The sequence below is a fragment of the Bos indicus x Bos taurus genome, chromosome 6, assembly GCF_003369695.1.
Source record: "Bos indicus x Bos taurus breed Angus x Brahman F1 hybrid chromosome 6, Bos_hybrid_MaternalHap_v2.0, whole genome shotgun sequence".
NCBI classification, from domain to species: domain Eukaryota; kingdom Metazoa; phylum Chordata; class Mammalia; order Artiodactyla; family Bovidae; genus Bos; species Bos indicus x Bos taurus.
The window spans coordinates 101,207,041-101,227,103 of NC_040081.1; the positions used below are offsets into that span (position 1 = coordinate 101,207,041).

General features: G+C 37.8%; 1 protein-coding gene across 9 annotated transcripts in view; it reads left to right on the forward strand.

The window, feature by feature from the left end:
• The window catches only part of PTPN13 (protein tyrosine phosphatase, non-receptor type 13), a 222,664-nt gene that overhangs the window by 146,944 nt on the left and 55,657 nt on the right, over nt 1-20,063 (forward strand). For 6 of the 9 annotated variants that reach the window (XM_027544958.1, XM_027544962.1, XM_027544959.1 and 3 more), the window contains 3 exons: nt 3,707-4,124; nt 4,264-4,361; nt 5,954-6,010. The exons of the other annotated variants lie outside the window; for them this stretch is intronic. In XM_027544958.1, the coding sequence (XP_027400759.1) occupies nt 3,707-4,124; nt 4,264-4,361; nt 5,954-6,010 (573 nt within the window). The remainder of the gene's footprint in view (nt 1-3,706; nt 4,125-4,263; nt 4,362-5,953; nt 6,011-20,063) is intronic. 9 annotated transcript variants of the gene reach the window in all.

The window sequence follows — 20,063 nt, forward strand, 5'->3', positions numbered from 1 at the left end:
AATCTTATAGAAAGATATATTCCCTGTAGGGTCAGACTTGGGTGATGGCAACCTATGAATAGATGTTTCTCACTTTTTCAGAATCAAGATGGTAGGGACTGTATACTTATTAAAAATGAAGATTCCAGAAACCTACCTGAAACTTAGTGAATCACAATCTTTGGGCATTTGGTCCCTGGAATCCGCATTTTAACAGGCTTTCCTCTGTAATGATTTTTATGCATGCTGAAATATGATAACTACTACTACTATGATCTTATTGTTCCTTTTCTTTCCCTACTTTGCTCTGCTAAAAAGTGTGTATGTGCTTATGTATTTTCAAAAGATCATAAAATATCAAACTTATCAGAGCTATCCGTATTCCTACTTGGACTAATATTCTCTTCAATACAAATCAAAATTGCAACAATTGAGGGTTACTTTATAATAGATGGTGGTACAGTGTGCTGTAGTGAAGAGTCAAAACCATGAAGCCAGCCTTCCTCCCTCAACATTTCAATGGTAGAGGGTAGTAGTTAAGAGTATGGACTGTGGAACAACACTGCCAGTGTTCCAACCAGTGTTCAGAGCTTGCAAGCTCTGAAACCATGGTCAGGCCACTCAAACTCTCTGCCTTAGTTCCCCATCTGTAAAATGGTTATCATAGTAGTAATACCGGCATCATAAGGTTATTGTGAAGACGAAATGAATTCATGCATGTAAAAGTGCCTGGCACAGAATAAGTTTTGAATAAATATTATGATTATTTCATCACCATCTTCAACATTGTTTTACCACAGCTACCACTAGTAAAGGGGCTTCCCTGGTGGCTCAGATGGTAAAGAATCTGCCTGCGATGCTGGACACCTAGGTTCAATCCCTGGGTTGGGAAGATCCCCTGGAGAAGGGAACAGCTACCCACTCCAGTACTCTGGCCTGGAGAATTCCATGGACAGAAGGGTCTGTCAGGCTACAGTCCATGGGGTTGCAGAGAGTTGGACACGGCTGAGAGACTTTCACTTTCACCACTAGTAATAATAGTGGTGGTGGTGGTGGTGGTGGTAGTAGTAGCAGCAGCAGCAACATAGTAGTAGTAGTAGAATGACCTTGGGAAAGTAATTGACTTTTCAAAGTCTTGTTTTCTTCAACCGTGCAGTGAGTATGTTCAACGAATCTGTTTTGCCCCTTGGAACACAACTGTGTATCCCTAGCTCAAATGTTAAAGGACTTTAAGGTGGTATTAGCCACATCTATTCCCTTATTTTGGTAAGCTTTCAAAGGAATTATTTTCTTCTTGGAATCGGCTTAGAAGTAACCATCTGCCTACTTAACTGTCTGTACCAGTGAAAATAATAAGTGAAAATAACTGGTGTAATCTATAGGAGGTTGATGGGGGGGCTCACAAGTGTATGTTGCTTTTTTAGCATCATATAATATGGGTTCTTTCTAGAACCTCACAAGCCATTAAGCCCAAAATTTTACTGCTGAGGAAACAGGTTCAGAGAAAACAGTGTCTCCCTTCACCTCATAGTTAGAGGTCAAAGAAGACTGGACCCTGATCTTTTAATTCCTAATCCAGTGTTCTTTCTTTTGATAACTTTACAAAAAACTAATTTGCATGGAATGAAGTTAAGATTAATAATCATTTACTGAGCACTACTGCTTACAAGATACTCTGCTAGGTGCTATGGGTTAGCAAAAGTAAATGAATCCAGAGAGCATACAGTTAAGTTGATGATATAAAGAGATACAAAACAAGTACAAAAGACAATAGAAACATGTAGATTGCAGACTGTGGCCTTTGAGTTCAAATTTGAAACATTAGTAATAGGATGTAGGTTCATTCTAATGTCCTTCCCATCCTGGCGGTCCTTGTTGGAGTCCATTCCAGGTGAAAAGTAGTTGGACAGTAGATAAGTGATTGGTTTATTATCTATTCCATGAATATGTGCCGGATTTTAAGTTCTGCCCAGGAGTGAGCTATGAATGGATTTGAATAGCATTATCCTTGGTATGTTTACAAAACAGACATAACCTAAGCTGAACTGTCTAATCCTATTCCTGCTAAAATTTGTCTGCATTTCCTTCAGGGTAAGGAAATGTATTGGGTAGAGAGGCATTTTCCAGCAGCTGAATCTGTATCAGACTCAGTTTTGAATTTTTGAATAAACTCTGTTTTCAAAGAAAACAGAATTAATGTAATCTGTTCTAAGAAAAAAAATCTATTTTAAGCTTAAGATTATTCTGGGAATTTTAAAACCACTCTTTTTTTATTATCATGTTTTAACTTGCTGTCCACTTCTACTTTAGAGAAAAAAATGATGAATTTTCCCGGTGACAGTGAGACATGTTTATTTAAACTTCATTCTGATGCATGAACATGAAAGAATTTTAGTGTTTTTCCTGTCTGTTTATGTCTGAGATGAAATACTGATTATTAATTTTCCTGGGAATTAGAAGATAAATGAAACAGAATCTAAAGATCCAAATCAACAGCATTTGACATTTTCTTTTAAAAACAAGTTTTGGGGACGGTTTACTTAGTGGTCAAGCTGTAATTCCCTGTAGAGTGCAAAACAGGGTTGGTACTTTCCATGGGGGGACCAATGCGTGTGCCTTGTGATGTGGATTACTAATGCATGAACACCCAAATCATTTGAAATTCTGTGCTCCTGATCCTTTATATACATGAAAGGATTTTGACGCCAGAATTCTGTGATTCATTGCTTTCATTTATAGCCTCAAATGTTCAACTACTAACATGACATTGGCTCTCACAAAATAGAATGGTCAGTTACTTGTTAGGAAGTATCCCTAAATTTAGCCCCAAAAGAAGACTTGGATAAGTATTTAAGACTGAAACGAATTTAAGCGTAAAGAGAATCTCAGCTCATTGATGTGTTAACTAACAGAAACATCCTGTGAGGAAAAAAGTCAGCAAGAGGGGAAGGTGGTATTGACATTGAAATAAAATGACAGAAAATTTGCCATAAAAGGTTTTTTTTTGTTTTGGGTGGTTTTTGTCTCAGGTTTTTTTTTTTGTTTTGGGGTTTTTTTTTGGGGGGGGGGGTGGGTAGTAGTTCTATTGAGATCTAATTCACATACTGTACAATTTACCCACTTAAAGTGCACAATTTAGTGATTTTTCATATATCTTCATTGTTAACCGAGTTGTGCAAACATCACCACAATCTGCCATAAGTTTTTAAAATTATAATAAGAATGTTCTCTCTGGGCGAAACTCTCCTCTGCACAACTTTTTTCAGGCATGAACTCACCATATCGGCCTGTCCAGGTTTGATCTCTCCCTCTCCCCATCCTTGGTTCCCTGGTGTTTTAGCAGAGGTACTCCTAGGGTTAAATGTCATTCTCTGTCAAATGTCATTTTCCTTTGTAAATGAGCACTATAATTGGGAACTCAGGGTCAACAAGCCTGAATGAAGCCCAAACATTAGTAAATCCAAGATCACTAGCTGAAGTTAGAAAGGCTGACCGGGCCCCTCCCTGGCTGTGAGAAAGCTACAAGGATGGAGAGATGGTCTGGAAACCAGGATCTTCCCACCTACTTTTTAAAACCCTCGGTTGCCACTCTCTGAAAGCTGCCTACTTCCGCAGGCAATCAAAATGAGTGAAAACTGCATGCTGTCTTTTCTATTTCTTAAAATAGCTCTTCTCCTAAAGATTCTATGGTGTTTCCATCACGTAAAGCAATCCTGTTTCCTTGTAGAGAGAGCTTCGTTTAGGAGCCTGAACTTCCAAGCAGAGTCCGTTAGAGGATTTAATATGGGACGAGCAGTCAGCACTGGTAGTCTGGCCAGCAGCACCCTGAACAAACTTGCCGTTCGACCTCTGTCGGTTCAAGCTGAGATTCTGAAGAGGCTCTCCTGCTCAGAGCTGTCGCTTTGCCAGCCATTGCAAAACAGTGCAAAAGAGAAGAATGGCAAAACTGCATGGGAGGAAAAGCCTAGAGGGATGAGTAAATCATACCACGATCTCAGTCAGGCCTGTCTCTACCCTCACCGGAAAAATGTCAATGTTAACATGGAGCCCCCACCACAAACCATTGCGGAGTTGGTAGGAAAAACGCTTCACCAGATGGCAAGATCTGATACAGAATCTCTGGCAGGAGTCACAAAACTCAATAAGTAAGGACATAATTAAGGCAAACTACCTACTTGTAAATTCTACATTTCATACTTTTGTTTTTGATGATTTATTTTCACCGTTTTTTTTTTTTTTACATTGACACTTCCCCCCTTCCTACCTTTGCTTTTCCCTCTTTAGTTCAAAGTCTGTTGCGAGTTTAAATAGAAGTCCTGAAAGGAGGAAACATGAATCAGACTCCTCATCCTTTGAAGACCTTGGTCAAGCATATGTTCTAGGTCAGCATAAACCGGCTTACCTTCTTTCTCCTATGCCCCTTGCTCATAGTGAAGGAAATGAGACAATGTTAATTACCAGGAAGTTAGAATTTGGGGATCCTGTTTCCTAATGGTCTCAACTTTTTGTGAATATAAAAGTTCAGACTACTTTAAAAATACCAAAACAAAAATAAAAAGCACCACGTCAAATTAAAAAAATTGATTTAACAGGTGATTGCCTCACGGCATGGGCTGTTTGCTTTCTCTTGGTCGCTGTTCAAAGTCATGACAGTCTTACCGAGAGAACCCAGACAGTCTGGTGCCATGGCTCTGGGTAGCCTTTGGGTTTTCCTTGCAGCCTGTGAGAGCTAGACTCCACTAATGCTACATGTTTTGAAGAGCAGTTTATTTAAGGTACTTTCTGAATGGAGACAATGGACAAAAGTTTATTTAGGGTACTTTCTGAATGGAATTGTCTCTAAAAAGGAGATAAGTTTTAAGAACTGTGCTATGGTTGTTAGGTAGAAATTCCTAGTTGATTTAAGTTTTCTCAGATTCTCCCAGCTAGCTATGAACTCTTTTAGACAAAAGTCATTTGTGTTGCTGATACACACACATACTACCTTATAAATAGTTAAGGATTCCCATTGTTTTGTGCATCTTAAAAGGGAAAAAATGTGGGAATCCATCTTTAGAAGACTGGATATTTAAGCATAAAGGTCTGAATGATTACTCAAAATAGGAAATAACTAGGGAGACAAGAGATCAACAAGGATGCCCTCTGCAGTTGTTTTATTAAATAATACTAATTAACTCCCCCTTAGAACTGAATTTGATTGTTTAGCCCTAAGCACACAGAGTTAAAAAAAGTATTTTCTCACCCTGTAATTAGATTGGGAATAAGTGTAATAAATGAAGTCAAAGAGAACTGTACACTATAGTTGTTAAATATTTATAGAAAGTCACATTACTTCATTAATATAGATTTATACAACTTTCAGAGATTATACTATCATCAATTTAAATTGAATTGCTTAAAAAAAAACTTAAAATAGCTGAAAGACAAGACTCCATCTTATAGGTTACCCTATGCATTGAAAATAGCCTAAAAAGCCACCAATTCAATCTTTTAGAAAGTAATTTTCAAAGTGTATTCATGTATAATGAGATCTCTTATAGACTCTTAAGTTATTTTCATTAGGAAGGCTTTGTTCATTATAAAAATTCATCACATATCAGGTGCTGAGTAGTAAATATTCCATAGGAAAGCACAAGTAAAATTCAACCATGAAAGAAAATTTCTGTATTTGTTTTTGATTGATTATTCATTCTTTTTGAATATTGAACTTCCTTATAACATTTGAACAGACACCTTTAAAAATCATTTTAGTTTCATCATTTCATATATGACATATCAAAATGTCATTGTCAGAAACAATACATTTGTGTTTCAATTAAGTTCATTGTGGGAAGACATTATTCTGAGTGTAAATAACAGAAATTGTTGTTGCCTTGATGTTTTATTGATTTTTATTATTTTATCACAAGAAATTTCTTCTATATATAATATCTGACAATTTTTAAACTGTCTAATAATCTAATTTATACTACAGGAATGACTTTGCATAGTTCTGGAAATTCTTCATCCCAAGTACCCTTAAAAGAAAATGGTAGGTTTACAAAATGTTTTTCCCCTCATTTCCATCATATTTTTCCTCTTGTACCTTGTAAGAACATCGTGGACCTACTAATAAATAGTTTTCAATTCCATGCCAAGGATTTTAAGCCTTGCCTTACATTGGAGTCAAAGGAGAGTTGTGGTTTTCAGCATTTTGATGATGTGAAGGGACCTATAATGTAGACTACTGTGAAGTCACAAATTCGAGATAAGGACACTAATTGGGGAGCTAAGATAGCTTAGATGGGAGATAATTTTGATTGAAAAGAGCTTTAACTCAGGTAGTTATTTGAAAGGGATACTTCTGCTGAATCTTGAAATAAAAGGAGTATTTATTCAGGCAAAGTGGTATAGATAAGTATTTCAGACCAAGGACACAGTATGATCAAAGACATGCAGACATGGGAGAAGATAACCAGATTCAAGGAAATGTACGAACCTCAGACTGGGGGAATACTGGGGTCAAGGTGAAGATCAAGAACTAAATGTGGACTATCGTTGAATCTTACCATAAATCTTTTGGGAAGAATCTGAAGACTTTAAATGTTGAGGTAAAGAGTTTAGAAAGAATCTGAGAAGAAACAGAATTGTAGGAAAAAAAAACTTTGTACAATGATTTGAAAGTCAGTGGGTTCAGAATGTTTAGAATTTAGCTTACTTTCATGTACATTATTTCATTTTTCTAACAACTTTCATGGGTCTAAAGAATATTATTATCACTATGTATACACTATTTTTTCTCCAAAAATGTTTACGTTTTACCCTTAAATTCTTAAAGTTGAAATAATCAGAAGCCTGATGAGAAGGAAGCAAATATGCTAATCAAAAGTGTTAATATTGTTAAACCTGATGAAACTTTAAGTTTTGTCCTCATTTTCCTGAGAGCCAAGGCAAAAATAAAGGCATGAATATTGGTTGAACTATATGAAACTTGTTTTTGTAGGTCAAAACTGTCAGACCCCAGTAAGTTATTTTGTATAATTCTCATTCTCTAATAGAAATACAAATACACATGCAAGAGAAGAACATTTTTCTTGGGAAGCAAAATTGTGCCCCAAAGTAGATCTTTTTACTTTTATAATATCTTAAATACTCAGAACAAATAAAGATTTTTTTTCATTTCATAGTTTTTCATGTATCAATCCTCAAAAAATCTGAGGGTATACGAGTAAAGAAAAAGTTAGTCAACTTACACTTGGGCATAAGTTACTAAGACCTTGTTGTATAGCTTTTTGATAACCAAGTGTTTTTCATGGACTGAAGTTAGAATACCTCTGTACCTAAAAGAACTCAGTTATTAACATGTCCGTAATGGTTGTACTTATTGTCTGACGGTTCCTTAGTGCTTACTATGTGCCAAACACTTTTCTAAGTGTGTTATGTTTAGCTCTCAGTCCCTACAACAGTCCTGTGAGGTGGATCTAATGTTATTTCCTTTTCACATGAGAGACACCAAAGAACAAAAAGGTTGAGGTGCACAGTATGTCATGGAGCTGGCAAAAGCTGGTGCCATGATTTGAATGCAGGATGTCTGTTTCCAGAGCCCACACTCTAAACCACCCTTTAGGCTGTCTCCTAGAATAATAATGCCTAATTATTTGTAGGTATTATTTTTCCCAGCTAAACTTTTGAAAGAAGCCGAATAATAATCTTTTCAAGAATGAGAACCTGAAATGTGTTCTTTACCTAGATTCTAACAGGAAAGAATATGAACTTACATTCTGAATTCGAAATAAACAGCCTGTGCAGAGTAGGATCTATGTTTAAAGTTCTGGACACCTGTATTTTCCCACCTGCCCCCTACAGCAGGGCCAATCCACCTTCCCATGGAGGCGTTCCCCTGTTGGCTTACAGACAAGTTTATATTTTCTTTAAGATTCTCCTTGAATCAGTCCAAGTAGCCCTGAATTAATTAATGTCGAGAATTGAGTTTTGACATAGTAGAGCATGGCAAACATGTTTTTCCAGATAAGGTAACTGAAGATTAAAAAGTTATTTGCCCATTGGTCAAATATAGGACTTTTTAATTCTAATTTCAGTGTTTTTCTTTGCTCATCAAGACTACTAGGAGAAAATTAGAAATGAGCATTAGGTAATACTGAATTATTTACCACTTAATATAAGGACCAATGAATAAAATTTAATCTTAGCCTTTTACAACTTTCAGAGACCCATAAAGAATGTGGAACTTAGAGGATAAAAGAAAAAGGCAAGAGTCTTCTATCTCATGAAACAAGTATGGAAAGGATTCTAGTCCTTTGATTAACTGTAATTTCTCCCCCCCTTTTCAAAAGAAGGTTGCTTAACCTTTCAGAAAAAGATACATCGTATAATAGCCCTTTTTTTCTTTTTTAAAAATTATGGTTGATTTATAATAGTTTCTAGAGTACAACATAGTGAAGAGTATTTTATACTTCATTAAAAGTTATTATGAAGCAATATCTATTATTATTACAAAGCAATAATTCCATGTACTGTACAATATATCTTGTTGCTTATCTGCTTTATACATGATAGTTTGTATCTCCTAATCCCATACCCCTGTCGACCCTCCCTGATTCGGTCTCCCCACTGGTGACCACTGGTTTGTTTCCTATACCTGTGCATCTGTTTCGCTAAATATATATCCATTTGTTTTATATTTTAGATTCCACATGTAACCGATATCATACAGTATATGTATTTTCTGTCAGACTTATCTCCCTAAGCACAGCATTCTTATTCTCTAGGTGCATCCACATTGCCGCACATGACAGAATTTCATTCCTTTTTATGACAGTGATATTCCATTGTGTGTGTGTGTGTGTGTGTGTGTATCACATCTTTATCCATTCATTCTATTGATGGACACTTGGGTTGCTTCTGTATCTTGGATATTTGTAAATTGTGCGGCTATGAACTTTGGGGTACATGTGTATTTTTGAATTAGTGATTTTGTTTTTCCTGGATATATGCCCAGGAGTGGAATTGCTGGGTCACGTGGTAGTTCTGTTTTTAGGTTTTTGAGAAACATCCATACTGTTTTCCATAGTGGCTGCACCATTTTACATTCCCACCAACAGTGTACAAGGATTCTCTTTTCTCCACTCCCAACAGCATTTGTTTTTTGCATGTAGCCATTCTGACAGGTGTGAGGTAATAGCTCATTGTGGTTTTAATCTGCATTTCTGATGATTATTGATTTCAAGTATCTTTTTCTGGGCCTGTCGACCATTTGTATGTCTTCTTTGGAAAAATATCTTTTCAGGCCTTCAGGTCATTTTTTTTTTTTGATTGTGTTTTTTATATTGAGTTGTATGAGTTATATATTTTGGGTATTATCCCTTAATGGTCATATTTGCAAAATACTTTCTCTTATTCAATAGATTGTCTTTTCATTTTGTCAGTGGTTTCCTGTGCTTTGCAGAAGTTTTTAAATTTATTTGTTCATTTTTGCTTTTATGTCGTTTGCCTCAGGAGACATATCCAAAAATATATTACTACAATTTATGTCAAAGTGTGGTTCTGCCTATGTTCTCATCTAGGAGTTTTATGGTTTGGGGTCTTTGATCCATTTGGGGTTAATTTTTATACATGGTATGAGGAAATTTTCTAATCTCATTATTTGACATGTACTATTCCAGTTTCTTTAAGCAACACTATTGAAGAGACTGTCTTTACTCAATCATATATTTTACTTCCTTTGCTATACAATAATTGACCATATTATTGTTCAGTCACTCAGTCATGTCCAACTCTTTGCGACCCCAGGGACTGCAGCATGCCAGGGTGCCCTGTCCTTCACCATCTCCTAGAACTTGCTCAAACTCATCTTCATTGAGTCAGTGATGCCATCCAACCATCTCATCCTCTGTTGTCCTTTTTCCCTCCTGCCTTCAATCTTCCCAGCATCAGGGTCTTTTCTAATGAGTTGGCTCTTCTCATCAGGTGGCCAAAGTATTGCAGCTGCAGCTTCAGCATCAGTCCTTCCAATGAATATTCAGGACTGATTTCCTTTAGGATTGATTGGTTGGATCTCCTTGCAGTCCAAGGGACTCTCAAGAGTCTTCTCCAACACCACAGTTCAAAAGCATCAATTCTTCAGTACTCAGCCCTCTTTATGGTCCAACTTTCACATCCATACATGAGTAATGGAAAAACCACAGCTTTGACTAGACAGATCTTTGTCGGCAAAGTAATGTCTCTGCTTTTTAATATGCTGTCTAGATTTGTCATAGCTTTTCTTCAAAGGAACAAGCGTCTTTTAGTTTCATGGCTGCAGTCACCATTTTGGAACCCAAGAAAATAAACTCTCACTGTTTCTGTTGCTTCCCCATCTATTTGCCATGAAGTGATGGGAGCAGATGCCATGATTTTCTTTTTCTGAATGTTGAGTTTTAAGCCAGCTTTTTACTCTCCTCTTTCACCTTCATCAAGAAGTTCTTTAGTTCTCTTCACTTTCTGCCATAAGGGTAGTGTCATCTGCATATCTGAGGTTATTGTTATTTCTCCCAGCCATCTTGATTCCAGTTTGTGCTTCATCCAACCCAGCATTTCGCATGATGTATTAGGCATATAAGTTAAATAAGCAGGGTGACAGTATACAGCCTTGACATACTCATTTCCCGATTTGGAACCAGTTCATTGTTTCATGTCCAGTTCTAACTGCGGCTTTTTTACCTGCATACCGGCTTCTTAGGAGGCATATAAGGTGGTCTCATACTACCATCTGTTTAAGAATTTTCCACAGTTTGTTGTGATCCACACAGTCAAAGGCTTTAGCATAGTCAATGCAGCAGAAGTAGATGTTTTTCTGGAATTCTCTAACTTTTTCTATGATCCAACAGGGTATTGGCAAATTGATCTCTTGTTCCTCTGCCTTTTCTAAATCCAGCTTGTACATCTGGAAGTTCTCAGTTCACAAACTGTTGAAGCCTAGCTTGGAGAGTTTTGAGCATTACTTTGCTAGTGTATAGCAAGGGTTTCCCTGATAGTTCAGTTGGTAAAGAATCCACCTGAAATGCAGGAGACCCTGGTTCATTTCCTGGGTCGGAAAGATCCGCTGGAGGAGGGATAGGCTACCCACTCCAGTATTCTTGGGCTTCCCTTGTGGCTCAGTTGATAAAGAATCCACCTGCAACGTGGGAAACCTAGGTTCAATCCCTGGGTTGGGAAGATCCCCTGGAGAAGGGAAAGACATCCCACTCCAGTATTCTGACCTGGAGAATTCCATGGACTCTATGTAGTCCATGGGGTTGCAAAGAGTTGGACACTACTGAGCGACTTTCACTTGCTAGTGTGTGAAATGAGTGCATTCGTGTGGTAGTTTGAGCATTCTTTGGCATTGCCTTTCATTGGGATTGGAATGAAAACTGACCTTTTCCAGTCCTGTTGCCACTGCTGAGTTTCCAAATTTGCTGGCATATTAAGTGCAGCACTTCAACAGCGTCATCTTTTAGGATTTGAAATAGCTTAACTGGAATTCCATCACCTCCACTAGCTTTGTTTTTAGTGATGCTTTATAAGGCCCACTGGAGAAGGCAGTGGCAACCCACTCCAGTGTCCTTGCCTGGAGAATCCCAGGGACCAGGGAGCCTGGTGGGCTGCCGTCTATGGGGTCGCACAGAGTTGGACACAACTGAAGTGACTTAGCAGCAGCAGCAGCCTAAGGCCCACTTAACTTCACATTCCAAGATGTCTGGCTCTAGGTGAGTGATCACACCATTGTGGCTATCTAAGTCATTAAGATCTTTTTTGTATGGTTCTTCTGTGTATTTTTGCCACCTCTTCTTTATATCTTCTGCTTCTGTTAGGTCCTTTATTGTGCCCATCTTTGCATGAAATGTTCCCTTGGTATCTCTGATTTTCTTGAAGAGATCTCTAGTCTTTCCCATTCTGTTGTTTTCCTCTGTTTATTTCCATTGATCACTTGGGAAGGCTTTCTTATCTCTCCTCGCTGTTCTTTGGAACTCTGTATTCAGATGGGTGTTATCTTTCCCTTTCTCCTTTGCCTTTATCGTCTCTTCTTTTCTCAGCTATTTGTAAGGCCTCCTCAGACAACCCTTTTGCCTTTTTGCATTTCTTTTTCTTGGGGATGGTTTTGATCACCACCTCCTGTACAACGTTATAAGCCTCCTTCCATAGTTCTTCAGGCACTCTGTCTGTCAGATCTAATCCCTTGAATCTATTTGTCATTTCCAGTGTATAATTATAAGGGATTTGATTTAGGTCATACCTGAATGGCCTAGTGGTTTTCTCTTTCTTCAATTTAAGTCTGAATTTTGTAATAAGGAGTTCATGATCTGAGCCACAGTCAGCTCCTAGTCTTGTTTTTTCTGACTGTATAGAGCTTCTTCGTCTTTGGCTGCAAAGAATATAATCAATCAGATTTTGGTATTGACCATCTGGTGATGTCCATGTGTAGAGTCATCTCTTGTGTTGTTGAAAAAGTGTGTTTGCTATGACCAGTGTGTTCTCCTGGCAAAACTCTGTTAGCCTTTCCCCTAAGTAACCATAGGTGCATAAATTTATTTCTAGGTTCTCTGTCCCATTGAGCTATGTGTCTGCTTTTGTGCCAGTACCATGGTGTTTTTATTACTGTAGCTTTGTAGTATAATCTGAAATCTGAGATGATGAGAGCTTTATTTTTTTTTTTCCAAAATTGCTTTGGTAATTCAGGGTCTTTTGCCATTCCATATAAATTCTAGGATTATTTCTTCTAGTTCTGTGAAATATGTCATATATATTTTTACATTAAATATGTAAAGTGCTTTGAGCAGTATGGCCACTGTAGTTTTCAGAGTGAAGGTCTTTTACATCCTTGGTTAAGTTTGTTCCTAGGTATTTTATTGATGTGATTTTAAGGAGAATTTTGTTGTTGCTTGCATGCTTTCTTTTTAACTTTCTCTTTCTGATATTTCCTTATGAGTATATAGAAAAGCAACATTTTGCTGCTGCACTTGATCTTCATGGCTGTGTGCAGGCTTTCTCTGGTTGTGGCAGTCAGGAGATACTCCTGCATTCAGTGCCCAGTCTTCTCGTTGCAGTGGCTTTTCTTGGTGCAGAACACAGGTTCTGGGGCACCCGAGCTTCACTAGTTGTGACACACAGGCCTAGTGGGTGCGGCTCACAGGCTCTAGCGCGTGGGCGCTCTCTGTTTGTGGTGCCCTGGCTTAGTCACTCCACAGCATGTGGAATCTTCTCAGCCCAGGGACAAACCCGTGTCTCTTGCATTGGCAGGCAGATTCTTATTCACTGTGCCACCAGGGAAGTCTGCAACAGATTGCTATATGTTAATCTTATATCCTGCAACTTTACTGACTTCAGTACTAAGTTGAATAGAAGTGGAAAGATTTGGGCATCCTTGTCTTATTCCTGAATTTAGAGGAAAGGTTTTCAGCTTTTCACTGTTCGGTATGGTGGTAGCTGTGACCAGCGTGTTGGTCACACACTTTATTATGTTGAGATATGCTCCTTCTATACCCACTTTCCGGAGAGTTTTTATCGTGAATAGATGTTGAACTTTGTCAAATGCTTTTCTTTGTCTATTGAGATGATCATGTGCTTTTTATCCTTCCTTTTGTTGATGTGGTATATCACAGACTGTTTTGTGAAACAAACAATCCCTGTGTCCCTGGAGTAAATCATGATGTATGACCCTTTTTATATAGTTTTGCGTTTGGCTTGCTAATATTTTGTTGAGGATTCTTGCATCTATATTTATCAAAGATATTGGCTTGTAATTTTCTTTATTTTGTAGTGTCTTTGTCTGGTTCATACCATAATAGTGGATGGTGGCCTCCTAGAATGAATTTGGGAGTATTTTATCATCTTCAGTTTGAGGGAATACTTTGAAAAGCATAGGTGTAATCTTCTTTAAATGTTTGATAGAATTTTCCTGTGAACTGTCCAGTACTGGACTTTTTTACTGGGGATTTTTTAATGACAAATTCAATTTTCCTGCTAGTGGTAGGTCTGCTCAAAGTATCCATTTCTTCTTGACTCAATCTTGGCAGGCTGTATGTTTCTAGAAATTGGTCCATTTATTCTAGGTTGTCTAGCTTGTTGGCATGTAACTGTAATATTCCCTTATGATTTTTTGTATCTCTCTGCTGGGCTTCCCACGTGGCACGTGGTAAAGAATCCACCTGCCAAAGCAGGAGACACATTAAGGGATGTGGGTTCAGTCCCTGGATCAGGAAGATCCCCTGAAGGAGGGCATGGCAACCCACTCCAGTATTCTTGCCTGGAGAATCCCATGGACAGAGGAGCCTGGCAGGCTACAGTCCATAGGACTATAAATTCAGACACTACCAAAGAGACACAACTGAAGCAACGGAGCTGAAGCGACGGAGCACGCACAGTGTTCATTGTTATTTCTCCTCTTTTAACTTCCTCTCTGATCGTTATTATTTTCTCCCTTAGGCTGGCTTTGGGCTTTGTTATTTTTCTGTTTCATTTAGGTAGTAGGTTAGGGGAATTTTTTTTTTTAATCTGGTAGATTACATTGTTTATTTGAGATTAAAAGATTACTTTTTAGTCAGATATCAAGGACCAGTATAATTTAAATGCTAGGGTTTTTTTTTTTTTTCCACCTAAAGTTTAATTAGGATATATACATAGTTGGAGATTATGAAAAATAAAAGTCCAAAGTGCTCACAGAAGATTTAGCAGATATGAGAATTAACCAGAAACAAAATATAGAGTCAGATAAATTGAGAACTGAAAGGAATTTAAAAGTTTATCTAAAAAAAATATTAAAAGTTTATCTAAACCAAGCCTTTCAGTCTATGAATGGGTTAAATATGTCCCTGAAATGTTATATGGCTCCATTTCACTTAGCTGATTTGTGCTGTCACAGAAACAAAACACCAAAGTTTCCATCATGATTTTCTGCTTCTGCCACCAGAGCAGTTAGTGTATTAGGTGATATAACAATGAAAAATACCTCTCTCTATTCTTATACCAATGTAGTGTTGCTGGTCCGTCACCTCCGGGTTTGAAATGGGTCTTTTTTCCCTAGAATGAGTGATGAATTTATCAGGTGCCTCCTCTACCTTTTGTCTGTTTCCTCTTAGAACCAGTTTTGTGGAGCTGCTTGATAATTGACAAGGGTCTGTATCTGTAACCCAAAAAAATAATTTTCCTTAGAAAAAGAATTATTGATTCACTTAAATCAATTATATGGCCTTGGCCTTACCTGAAAAGTGCTTTTACTAGGAAATTCCAATAATTTACTCATATATGTATCTATCATTAGTATCCACAATTATTCTACTTGGGATCCTCATGAGCCTTATGAAAGATGAGAAAGGCAACACTGAAACAGTCTCTAATGCAGACAGTGTGCATTTAATTTCTGAATTATTATACATGTATCAGTTCTTAAGATATTTCACAGGTAAAATTGGGAATAACACCAGCATGTATTACTTAAAGAAATAGTAATTTCTATTTGAGCCTCTTTTTCACATTAAAATATTTGTGGAATTTGCTGTGGCCATAGGAAAAGAAAATAATTTTAAAGATGTAAAAAATACATGCTTTGAATATTAATGCTTGTTTCCATACAGTAATTAAAATAACTCAGAAATGTCTTGGTACTTGAAATGTCTTAAAATGTCTGGTTCCTCACTTTCAGTGATTCATAAATTCTATTTAATCCTCATTGAATTCTGTATCTTTAAATTTAGTTGGGTTCTTATGTACTATATACCTCCAGATACTTGTCTTTTTTTTAAGCCAACAGAAGTATTTTGAACTTCTGTGTGAATAGAATACAAGATAAATATAAATTCAGTATGTGCACAGTACTGTCTACTCACATGTAGCTCTACACCGACATTCTTCCTCTGTCCCCACGTTAATAAGTCAGGATGACAGGTGTGGGTCCCTGTTATAAGGAGTAGGTTAACAAAGCTTCACTTTCCAAAATAGTATTCAACTCCACCTGACTCATCTTGTATTTTAGCCAAGCTGATCTGTGCCATCTTCCCAGAAGCTTTTCCACCTTTTATCCATCTCAGCTTTTGTTAATGCCTTACATGATTGTCCAGGGTGGCTCAGACGGTGAAGCGTCTGCCTACATGCAAGAGACCCAGTTTCAATCTCTGGGTCGGGAAGATCCCCTGGAGAAGGAAATGGCAACCCACTCCAGTGTTCTTGCCTGGAAAATCCCATGGACGGAGAAGCCTGGTAGGTTACAGTCCATGGGGTCGCAAAGAGTCAGACACGACTGAGCGACTTCACTTTCTTTTCTTTCTACATGTTGTACATGTATACCATCTACATAATCCACTTATTAAACTGTACCTCATGTCCTTGAGGAGCTTCCCAGATGGCACAGGGGTAAAGGAACTGCCTGCCAATGCAGAAGATGCAACAGATGTGGGTTTGATCCCCAGGCCGGGAAGATCCCCTGGAGAAGGAAATGGCAACCCACTCCAGTATTTTTCCTAGAAAATTCCATGGACAGAGGAGCCTGGCGGGCTACAGTCCATGGGGTCATGAAGAGTCGGACACGACTGTGTGCATGCATGCGTGCACACACATGTCCCTGAAGTCTCTTTTTTTTCTGGCAGGGAGAAAGCTCTCTGCTCTTACAGGTCCGACTCACTTTTGTGATACAAATATTTCTTTGAGTGGTTAACGTTCTGTTCATCAGTCAGACAAATCTTCGTTCTTCTAGCCTGACCTGACTGAGCTCTGATCTGAGCCAACTTCATTACACTAGCAGTTTTCATATGGATTGTCACTTTTTTATATTATCTCTTTTTATTTTCGCCAGTTGCCTAATGAGTGACTTTCCTAGGAATATTATTCAGCAAATGTTGGGTTAGCCAAAAAGTTCACTCAGGTTTTTCTGTTAAGATGTTATGGAAAACCCCAAACGAACTTTTTGGCCAACACAGTATTTGAAAGGTGAAAGTATAACTGAATAAATGAATATTCAACTCTCATTGATGTATCCTTGAATCTATATTCAAGAGCCTAATCTGTTGCTTCTAGTTAAAGAAATAAATACCAAAAAAATTGCATAACTAGTGTGTGTATGTACATATATCCCAATATTGTTTACCTAGGAAATGTTTTATATACATGCACACACATATTTTTTAAAATAAGTAGCATAAATAACCAATCTTGTAAGTACATATTGTTGGAAATGAAAATAGAGAAATGGCATTTTTATTCTTTGAATCAATACCTTTGACTTGTAGCAGATACTCCTTAAAAACATTCAGAATATTGATCACTTTTATAATCAAAGGCAGAAACACTCTGCGTAAAGGAAATGGACTCTGTCTTCACAATGGTGATAAAAGTTTACATTTAATACCTAACATGACTTCATCCCTTATTTGTTTCATTTTATCAGTTTCATTCTGTTGTATTTTTTTTTATTTAACTCTAACTGAAAATTAGAGTTAATCATCTATTTTAGGATGAAAGTAGAGTCTGACACGACTGAAGCGACTTAGCAGCAGCAGCATATCAGCCACTTAGATAATATTAATTTAGACAATAATTCATGAACTTTACTTGTGTAAACTAAATATATAAGGCTCTTCATATGATTGTCCAGTGATCTTTTTCCTTTTTTTTGATATCTCATTAGTTAGAAATATTGAACTACTACAACTTCTGTTGATTATAGCTGAGTTTATAACTAAGTTTTTGTCAAAAAGAAACAACACAGTAGAGACACGTATACTATAGGGAGCTATCAAGCTTGCACTGGTACTTGGTGCTTAAGCGACAAGGTTAATTCACTTCAGAGAGCATCTGATGGTGGTGGTGGTTTTCTGAAATTAAAGAGGTTTATTGCTAGAATATGAACTATCACATTTGCATCGTTTAAGCATTCATACATGTTGTGTAACATGTTATTAATAACGTAATAATGCATTTTGAAATCCATGGGTAGTCATATGTTGGTGGATAACCTCTAATTTTCAAAAAGTTTCAATATGCCTAAAAACTATTTAGAGATAAATTTGCAGATTTAAACAGATATCTTTCTGAGTGTGTTGAACTCATTTGCTACCACTGCCACCTCCTCACACACAGACAAGTGTCAACTATTAAATTACAGTTGATGTTAAGAAATGTACTAATTTACTCGAGCTGCCATAACTCGGTCCCACAGATTGGGAGGCTTAAACAACATAGGTTTGTTCTCACAGTTCTGGAGGTTAGAAGTCTGAGATCAAAGTGTCAGCAGCATTGATCTCTTGAGACCACTCCTTGGCTTTGTAGATGGAGGTCTTCTTCTGTCTTCACGTGATTTTCCCTCCATGCACACATGTCTATATCTACATTCCCTCTATATAAAGAGAAGTCGCTCAGTTGTGTCCAACTCTTTGCGACCCTATGGACTGTAGCCCACCAGGTTCCTCCGTCCATGGAGTTTTCCAGGCAAGAGTACTGGAAGTGGGTTGCCATTTCCTTCTCCAGGGGATCTTCCCGACCCAGGGATCGAACCCAGGTCTCCCTCATTGCAGGCAGGCGCTTTACCATCTGAGCCACCAGGGAAGCCCCCCTCTTTATAAGGAAGAAGTCATATTGGATTAGGCCACCCTAAACACCTCATTTTAACTTAATTATCTTTTTAAAAACCTGTCTCTAAATATGATTATGAATTCTGCGGTACTAGGAGTTATTGGTTCAGCACATTTATTTGTGGAAAGGGTGGAGGAACACATTTTAACTCATGACAAGAAGTGTGTGTGTATATTTCTGTGTTTTCACATGCTCTGATTGCTAACTAAATGAAGTAATTTTAATAATATGACAATTAAGTGGCATATTTATTGGTTTAATTTAGGAGATACTTTTCAGTGACCCACTTGCTAAAAAAAAAAAAAAGAAGTGGAAATAAGAAAAAGTAAATTTTAGTTTGGATGCCAACATTCACTCAGTGTATTTAGCATATATCAAGTGCCTAAGGTGTTTTGCTGGAGAAGGCACTGGCACCCCACTCCAGTACTCTTGCCTGGAAAATCCCGTGGATGGAGGAGCCTGGTAGGCTGCAGTCCACGGGGTCACGAAGAGTTGGACACGACTGAGTGACTTCACTTTCACTTTTCACTTTCGTGCACTGGAGAAAGAAATGGCAACCCACTCCAGTATTCTTGCCTGGAGAATCCCAGGGACGGTGGAGCCTGGTGGGCTGCCGTCTCTGGAGTCATGCAGAGTCGGACACGACTGAAGCTACTTAGCAGCAGCAGCAGCAAGGTGTTTTGCTGGGCAGTGATGCCCGCTATAATCTTGAGCAAGTCATGAACTATTATTCCTCATCTGCTAAAAAGTGACTAAAAATCTCTTTGCCTACCTCCTGAGATTGTTCCATAAATAAAATAAGAAATAAATTGAAGCCCTTTGAGAATATAAATGTGCCAGCCAAGTCGTTAGTCAGATTTAAAAGAATTAATCCTGTCTCTTCATAAACCTTAGAATTCACCATGAATGTTTTACTCATACAAGTAGAAATATCAGCCACTTATTAGTAGAAGATTTACATATTGAACATTGTCAAATTCAGGAGGTCAGCTATGATGTGACAGAAAGACATAGAGTGTAACAACCTAAGTTTACGTTTCGTTTCTTAAAATGTACTAACTGAGTGAAAGTGAAAATGAAGTCGCTTAGTCGTGTCTGACTCTTTGTGACCCCATGGACTAGCCTACCAGGCTCCTCAGTCCGTGGAATTTTCTAGGCAAGAGTACTGGAGTGGGTTGCCATTTCCTTCTCCAGGGGATCTTCCCAACCCAGGGATCGAACCCAGGTCTCCCGCATTGCAGGCAGACGCTTTACCATCTGAGCCACCAGGGAAGACTGAGTAAACTTGCTCAAATCATTAAATTTCTTGAGGTCTATTTATGCGTTTGTAACTGAAATATACTGATTTCACAGGGAACCATTTATAAGGAATAAAGGAATAACATAATTATTTGGTAAACTATAACTCATTATCAGCAGATAGATAATAGCATATTATTTAAAATATGATTTTAAAGTGACTGAGCAATCTAATAGTGAGCTTTATTGTTTAAATTGGAACAAGC